The 9,528-nt window shown below is 37.1% G+C and overlaps 1 protein-coding gene across 1 annotated transcript in view; it reads right to left on the reverse strand.

The window, feature by feature from the left end:
- Positions 1-9,467, reverse strand: part of LOC110033221 (ras-related protein RABA4d-like) — a 17,275-nt gene extending 7,808 nt beyond the window's left edge. The window contains exon 1 of the mRNA XM_020737133.1: positions 8,988-9,467. Within this exon, the coding sequence (XP_020592792.1) occupies positions 8,988-9,214 (227 nt within the window). The 5' untranslated portion in view covers positions 9,215-9,467. The remainder of the gene's footprint in view (positions 1-8,987) is intronic.
- Between the last annotated feature and the right edge of the window lie 61 nt (positions 9,468-9,528).

A 9,528-nucleotide genomic window follows, 5' to 3' on the forward strand; every position in this document is an offset into this window, starting at 1 on the left:
ATATATATATATAATACCAACTCAAGAAAACCCGACGATTTCCTATAAAGTCGTCACTTTGTGGGCTCGTCAACTCGGTTAGCCAAAATTCAAAAGTGTTCTACCAACCTACATACCATCATACACAAGCATGTCAATTTTTTCCCATAAGTATAACATGTTAAAATTATAACATATCATGCAAGTTTGTGATATCACATATGCAAATTCATATAAATGCAGAAAAAAAAAACATGATAAATACAAGATTAATATAAATATGTAGAAAACTTTGTAGCAATAATTTAAGATTGATAGTGATAACATCATCAACAATAATTAGCACATATAACAAGTACAAAATTGAAATAAAAAGGGGCATGACTGCAATAGCTATGAATCTACTACAATTGACAAAAATTAATGCCCCTAACTAGGAAGGGAACGTTTATCCTCCAATAAATAGCATTTACTTACGTCGAGACGGTAATCACGACACTTATACAAGTTCGACGGTTCGACTAGCAATCCTACATCATTTGTAAAAATAAGACATAAATGATTAAACAATTAAACTTATTTATTCATTAAATTAGGTGTATTCTAATAGACCTAAGAAGATTAATATATGCACGTATATCAAATAAATTATTATTATTATATTCTTAAAAGAAGAAAATTATAAAGTTAAACTTATTTATTTACTAAATTAGATGCAATCAATTCGACCCTTATCATCATCATCATTACTATTATTATTAAATTATTGTTTTTTATTAAATTATTATTATAGTATTATACAAAAAAGAATTTATAAGTCATACAAGCTTATAAGTTTTAAATTCCCGTTTCCTCTTTGTTTTGTCTTAAATCAGAATTTAACAAATCCCATGGAAGATTGATTCATAGGATTTAGAGAAGTTGAAGTGCGTGAGAGGGAGGAAGGCAAGGGTTACCTTCCTTAGCAGTTTCGGGAAGGAGCGAACGGAAGGAAGAGGAAGATGAGAGTTTCGGGTCTCTGTGTATCACAATCCCGCCGTTGCCTTCTCTGTTAGCTCTAACAGCGACAGTATCGTGGGGGTTCAGTCACAAAGCTGTTGGTTTAAAACAAAATCGAGAGAGCGGGAGGAGGAAGATCGAGAGGAAGAGGGGGATCAGAAGGAGGGAGTGGTGAAGTTGTCGTTAAGTCTCTACCCCATGCTTTGTTCTTATGGGAAGGAGAGATGGTGGTTTCAATCAATTCAAGAAAGCGGTAATAGCGAATCGAAGAAAAAGAAACCGCAAACTTGAATTAGGAAAGCAACATACAATGAATCAAGTAAGAAAATTATTGGATCTTACATACTACCCTTCATAAAGAAATTTGGTCCCTAAATTCATACCTTAGTTCTAGAACAGTTTTGTGTACTTCGTAATCATCTCTTATTCAACCTCTAAAGTTGTTTCATGTTCTGACTGGTTCTTCGAAAACACTTTAAAAAAAGGAATTAATCTGCGGAGATGTTGTCCAACTTCACATTCCAAGATGCAATCTAATACTTTTTCATAACTCAGGTTTCCTCAAATCACCAATGGTTCATACCAGATAATATGAGAATTGTCATGCACATAACGCTGAAGTTGAGAGACGTGGAAGACACTGTGTACTCCTACAAGTTTTGGAGAAAATGCCGAACGATATGAAACTTTACCGACTTTCTCAATCGCCTTGAAAGGACCAATGAAACAAGGTTGAAGCTTTCCAGTCTGGCCAAACCGTGAAACTTTGTCCATAGGTGAAACTTTTAGAGAAACATGATCTCCGACTTTGAATTCAATCTCTTTATGCTTTGGGTCGAAGTACTTCTAACGATCCTGGGCCGTACGTAGTAGATCTCGGATCTGACCAACTTTCTCGGTACTTGATCCACAAGTTGTGGTCCAAATATTTGTCTCTCACCGATTTCGAACCAACACAAGGGGAACTACAATTTCTGCCATAAAGTGTTTCATATGGCGCCATGTTGATGTTAGTCTGGAAGCTATTGTTATAAGCAAACTCTACCAACAGAATATAGTCTTCCCAACTACCTCCAAAGTCCAAAATGCAAGCTCTCCGCAAGTCTTCTAAAGTCTGAATGCTACGCTCCAACTATCCATCTGTCTGAGCATGAAAAATAGTATTGAACTCTAATCTCGTGCCCATGGCTTCTTGCACTTGTTTCCATAGCCTGGAAGTAAATCTTCCATCTCAATCAGACACAACGACAGTTGGAATTCCATGAAGTCGAATGATGTTTTCTATGTAGAACTTGACTAATTTATCCACTAAATAGGTCTGCTTGATTGGTCAAAAATGGGAGGCCGAATTAGTTAATCTATCGACCACAACCCAAATGGCATCATGTCCTTGTTTCGATCTCGTTAATCCAACCACAAAGTCCATGAAAATCTCCTCTCATTTCCATTCTGGAAATGGAAGGGGTTGCAACAAACAACCAGGTCTCTAATGTTATGCTTGAACCATCTGACAGGTCAAACACTTAACTAGGAATTCAGCTACAACATTTTTCATACCTGGCCACCAAAATAACTTCTTAAGATCTTGTTACATCTTAGTACTTCCCAGATGAGCAAAATATGAAGTAGAATTTGCCTCATGGAGTATCTCTTGTCGAAGTTCTTCTGATTAGGAACACACAGCCGATGGATCGATACTAAACTCAGGCTTCGATCCATTCTTTATTTTCTATTTAAGTTGTAATAAGTTTGCATTCATCATATGAGCTGCAAGAACACAGTCCCCAAGTTTAAGCTGAACTGACAGTTGATAAGTGCTAGAAGTAGCTCCTGTCGGCACTATCTTGAGCTGAAGTCGTTCCATCTCCTATGTTAAATCATGCTCCCGAGTGGCTATGCAAGCTGCATACGTAGAAGGCTTTCTGCTTAAGACATCCGTGACCAAGTTCGTGTTACCGAGGTGATACTGAATCTCCAAGTCATAGACCTTCATCAACTCGACCCATCGTCGTTGCTCAAGTTCAACTCCTTTTGGGTGAAAATATACTTCAAACTCTTATAATCGGTGAAAACTTCACAACTAATGCCATAGAGGGAGTGCCTCCAAATCTTTAGTGCAAAAATAACTATAGCTAACTCCAAGTCATGGATAGGATAAACCCATTCATGCACCTTGAGTAGTCTTGAGGCATAGGTTACAAACATGTCATGCTGCATTAGAACACATCCCAATCCTTGATGTGAAACAACTTTGTAGATCTGAAATCCATCTGTGCCAGAGGGTATAGTGAGAATTGGGGTTTTTACCAAGTAATTCTTGAGTTTCTAAAACTCTGCTCACAAGCATCGAACCATTCAAACTTAACAGCCTTCTGAGTCAACCTTTACAAAGGTGTAACAATGCAAGAAAAACCTTCAACAAATCTCTAATAATATCTAGCTAATCCAAGAAAACTATGAATCTTAGTGACAGTGCCCGGTCTCGACCAATCCACTGTTGTCTTAATCTTAGCATGATCCAAAAAAATTTCAGCTCCATAACAAAGTGTCCCAAAAATGCCACTTCTTGAAGTCAAAATTCACACTTAGAGAATTTGGCATAAAGTTTATTCTCTCGAAGAGTATTCAGTGCTATTGCATGCTTCTCATCATTCTTGGAGTAGACCAAAATATCAACAATGAAGATAATAACGAATCGATCCAAGTAGGGCTTAAAAACTCTATTAATCAAATTCATAAAGTCAACAAAGACATTAGTCAAACAAATAACATCATAAATATTTCATAGTGCCCATATCGAGATCGAAAAACAATCTTTGAAATCTTCATTTTTGATCTTCAATTGATGGTAGCCTGATCGGATATCGGCCTTGTAAAACATAGAAGAACCTTGTAGTTGATCGAACAAATCATCTATACGAGGCAGTGGGTACTTGTTCTTCATGGTCACCTTATTAAACTCTGTAGTTGATGCACAACCGCATGCTTCCATCTTTCTTCTTCACGAACTGAACTAGTGCTCCCCAAGGCGAGACACTAGGCCGAATGAATCATTTATCAAGCAATTCTTGCAAATAGATTTTAAGCTCTTGGAGTTCTACAATGACCATCTGATATGACACTTTACAATGGAGTGGTCCTCGAAAGTAGGTCTATTGTGATCCGGTGGTAAGCCAGACGAATCTTTAGGAAATACATCAGTGAATTCCCGAACAATTGGAATACTATTTAAGCTAACAATTAGTTTCTCGGGATCCATCACATGAGCCAGATAGCTAGCACATCCATGGGATATCAAATTATAAGCCTTAATTGCCAAAAATAGACAGAAATAACTTCCCTACTAACCTTGAAGCAAAAGGGAACAGAGCTAAGCATGCAGAAATTCACCCGTCTCTTATGACAATCGATAATTGTATGATATATGTATAGTCAGTCCATACCCAAGATCACATCAAACTCAACTAGTAGGAATACTATGAAAGTGGCAAATATATGCATGTCATTGATGATAATGTCGTGGTTATGAACACATTGAGTAACGATCACATGTGAGCTAGATAGCAGAATGATTAATAGATGTGATTGTAATGGGGAAATCAATGTGCTAGATGCAAATTTATTTGATATAAATGAATAAGTTATCCCGGAGTCAAATAAAACACATGTCAGCTGATTTAAAGTAAGGAAGATACATGTCACCACATTAAGATAAGAGCTTCACAAACTTCTTTATGCACCATAACGAATGCCCGAGGTGGAATTGTCTGTTTGGGCTACTCTGAAGCTTGAAGCTCACTGAGACTGGTATTATACCATGAGGGTTGTTGATACATCAGTGCTAACTGTTGAGGTTGTTGATGCTACTGATACCGGTTGAAACGCCGCCATTTGTTGCTGTTATTGTTGAGGTTGAAAATAGTTCTGCTTCGCTTAGCCTTTTCGTGATGCTTCTGAAATTGTCCTCCATTTGACTTATGTCACTTACTCTTGTGATGAGACTTATAATTATTTTCCTAGGTGCTTGTCACTTGCGGCTAACCTTGAACTTTGAGGGGACAATCCTTAGTTTTATGATCAATACTATAACAATTGAAGCATTTGCCAACAACCAAATTACAAGTCCCAGAATGATATTTCCCATAATAAACACATTGAGGATTTGCTTTTGATTTTTGCGCTTGGTGATTTTGATGCTGCTTCTTTTGGGAACTCCCATTGACTTGTGTATCTAATTTCTTTCGCTTCTCGACATGCTTTTCCTCGCAGACATTGATCTCCATCTACGCATGAATACCTCGATCAACCAGTTCTCTGTAAGTTGATCGCCGATATGAACCTTTGAATGTCGTCTCTTAAGCCAACCAGTAAATGTTAGATCTTCTGCTCTTCATGTTGATTAATTGATGAGATGAAACAGCCAATTATGTCTCATACTCCCGAACGGTCTTCGTCGCTTCCTCTAGCTTCCTCAAGTCATTCATGAGCTTGACCCGGTCCGACATAAGGAAAAATTGTTCCAGAAATAATCTTTTGAAATCCTCCCATGACACTACTGCATCAGGTCCAAAAGTGTTACGACGGTGACTTTCCAACCATGACACTACTGCATCAGATCCAAAAATGTTACGACGGTGACTTTCCAACCAACCATCAACTCCTTCACATAATTGGAATGTCGCAATGAACAACTTACGGTCTTCAAGACACTTTATTCATTGAAACCTCTTTTTGATATCATGGAGCTAATGCATTGGACTCGATTAGGTCCATCGTGCCATTGAAGTTAGGAGGATGTGTCTTCAAAAAATGACCAATCACTCAATTTATAGTACTCTCATTGGTCATCGTCATTGATTGATGGGGTTGAGCCTCCATGGCGGCCACGGGTGGTGTTGATTAAGTGGCTTCTAGTTCTAGTTGCATCACTTGCTGGATAGCTTGGACCGCTTATGCAATTTGGGCTGCAAAGTTAGCTTGTAACGCTTCAGTAACATTCTGTGTTACCACCTCCACGAGAGTCACCATGTTGAGATCTTGCGCTCCAATGGTCTCGATGGTTTGAGTTGGATCAGCACGATGGCGACTAGGAGAGCTAAAACCACTAGAAACAGGCACCTAATTTATAATAGCTCTCTGAAATCCTCTTCCATGAGCGGCTGCAACACCTCTTCTTTTCAGAACCATTCTAAACAATTTAAAGATACGCAAAATCAAAATCAATTGAATACCGACTTATAAGAATACCTATCCCCTATCTAATACTTAGAAGTCAAGGGATATGAGATGCAAAGATAAGGAAGGTTAAAATACAAAACACAAGCTCTAATACCACTCTGTCACATCCCAAGTCCGGAAGGAGATTCACCCCGACAACGCAGGGCCTGATGAAATGAAAAAAAACATTATTTATATTTTCAAAGAAATGCTTGCATGCAAATAAAAGAAAAGAAAATGTAAATTTTATTAATACTGAAAGATTCAATAATTCAGCTGGACTAAAATAGAAAACTAACTGAATCAAAATAGAAATTATAACATGGAACAACTACCATACCCAACAAAGAAAAATAAAATAGTTAAAACAAACACAAGAAAAAATATCAAAATTGAGACACTAAAACTGAAAAATTTGTTCTAGTGGAGATGGTCATATTGTTGGCTGAATATAACTTGTTATGCAATTATATCAAAGAATGAGTTTGACAAACTCAATAAATAATAGTTTTCTATTAAAGCATAAACAACAAATAAATAAGAATTACTATGTGCATGTGTAATACTGTAAGACAAACTAGAGCGATAAATATTAAATATGCATATCATACGAAATATGCAATCATTTTAAATCAAATTTCTTATCATTTAACTTTCATTTATACATATAGTCAATTTTAACTGACAACCTGAAACCAAGAAAGTCAAATACCAACCCATGGAAACCCAATGATTTCTTGTAGAGTTGTCATTTTGTGGGTCCGTCGACCTGACTAACCAAAATTCAAAAGACTTCTACTGATCTACATACCATCACACACAAACATGAAAATTCATTTTCACAGATAAAACATGTTAAAATTATAATATATCATGCTGATTTGTGATATGACATATGAGACTTCCTACAAGTTTAGAAAAAAAATATGTTAAATGCAGGATTAATATAAACAGGTAGGAAATTTTGCGCCAATAATTTAAGACGGATAGTGATATTATCATGAACAATAATTAAAGTCTATAACAAATATAAAATTGAAATAACAAGGACATGATTGGCAATAACTATAAATCTACTACAAAGGATAATGATTAACGCTCATAACTAGGAAGGGTAGGTTTATTCTCCAATAAACAACAGTTACTTACCTTGAGACGGTAATCACGACCCCTCTATAACTTCGACGATTCAACTAGCAATCCTACATCATTTAGAAAAATAAGACAAACGATTAAGCAATTAAACTTATTTATTCATTAAATTAGGTGCATTCTAATAAACCTACAAAGATTAATATATGTATGTATATCCGATAAATTATTATTATTATATTCTTAAAAGCATGAAATTATGAAGTTAAACTTATTTATTTACTTAATTAGAAGCAATCAATTTGAACCTTATTATCATTATTATTATTATTATTATTATTAAATTACTTCTATTTATTAAATTATTATTATAGTATTATACAAAAAAGAATTTGTAAGTTATCCAAGCTTATAAGTTCTTAAATCCCATTTCTTCTCTGTTTTGTCTTAAATCGGGATTCAACAAATCCGATGGAAGATGGATTCACGGGATTTAGAGAAGCTGAAGTGCGCAAGAGGGAGGAAGCCGGGGGTTACCTTCCTTGACGGTTTAGGTAGGAGCAAACAGAAGGAAGAGGAAGATGGGTGTTTTGGGTCTCTGTATACCACAATCCCGCCATTTCTTTCTCAATAAGCTCTAACTGCGACAGTATCGTGGGGGTTCGACCACGAAGCCGATGTTTTCGAGCAAAATCGGGAGAGCGGGAGGAGGAAGATCGAGAGGAAGAGGGAGATCAGGAGGAGGGAATGGTGAGGTTGTCGTCAGGTCACTACCCATGCTCTGTTCTTATAGGAAGGAGAGGTGGTTCAATCAATTCGGGAAGGCGGTAACGACGAATAGAAAAAAATAAATCGCAAGTCTGAATCAGGAAAGCAACAAAAAAGGAAAGAATTGTGTACAAGGAAGCAGGTAAGAAAATTTTCAGATCTTACAGATGGAGTGTCTACATTTCTAGTTGTAATGACCAAGATACCATAACACACACACACGCAAACTACATTTACACGTTGAAAAAGGATTCCAGATGAGAGAATTCCGCCTGCTAACGCCTCAAATTTATCATCAATTGTCATTGATGCTTGTCAACGTTTGCTGTTGATGCCCACTAAAATTTGTCTTTGGTAATGCTAACTCTCATCATCACCCAAAATTGACTTTTGTTGTGAACACCAACTGTTAACCGCCATTGACAGCTACAATCTATCATTGCCCGCCACCGAATGAAGCCGATGCCCATTGTCCTCCATCATCAAACAATATTAGTACTTGTTGCCATGCTTATAATCTCGCCTTCTCCAGTGACAGAAAGAGCTGATTGTTCTAACCTTCAAACTGTATAGAGAAATTATTTCAAATGAATTGGGGTATGTAGTTTTTTGTCTCCTTCTCTTTTTTCCACTTAAGAAAAAAAACTCGTGGCTCTTGCAAACCGAGATCTATTCATTTATGTGTGCTAAAATTTTCATGCCACATTAAGACCATAAATAATTTCTAGCACAGCAATCACAAACCACCAGTCCATAGCCAGGCATAACCAAATCTCGAAAAATAAAATTTACCCAAAACTCCATGTATGTCATGTTCGTTCAACAATAATCAAAACCAGCACGCATACAACTAAAAAAATTGATCACCTTACAAAAACCAAGATCTGATGAAACGGAACAGGAAAAAGGAGGAATGGAAAACCCATACATACCTCTCCTGTCCAGCCGTATCCCAAATCTGCGCCTTGATTGTCTTATGATCAATGGTGATCGTCCTCGTTTGAAACTCCACCCCGATTGTAGCTTTTGAATCTAAGCTAAACTCATTTCTCGAAAACCTAGCCAGCAGCTGCGACTTCCCCACTGCAGAGTCCCCAATCAACACCACCTTGAAAACGTAATCGATCTTCTGGTTAAACTCCCCGTGCTTGTTTGCCATCCCCCACGATCTGATTGATCCCAGTAACCTTAAAAACTTAACGAGACGGAGGAGATCTGGAGATGAAGGAGATGTCCTCGTTACTCATGAGATCTCCATCCCTGATTCTACGACTTGGCACCTACAGGTCAACTTATAGCGCCGGCTCGGATGGATTTTGATCAGAATTAGAGTTTCGATTTGGATTATCAGGTCAGATGAAGGAGAGAAGCAAAATGCGGGAAGAGGGAGAGATGAACGAGAGGAGAGTGGACAAATGCCAACGGCTCCTGCCCTCAACAAAACTATTTTCTTATTTTCTATGGGTCTTTTTA

This window comes from Phalaenopsis equestris, unplaced genomic scaffold (assembly GCF_001263595.1).
Source record: "Phalaenopsis equestris unplaced genomic scaffold, ASM126359v1 Scaffold001116, whole genome shotgun sequence".
Taxonomy (NCBI): domain Eukaryota; kingdom Viridiplantae; phylum Streptophyta; class Magnoliopsida; order Asparagales; family Orchidaceae; genus Phalaenopsis; species Phalaenopsis equestris.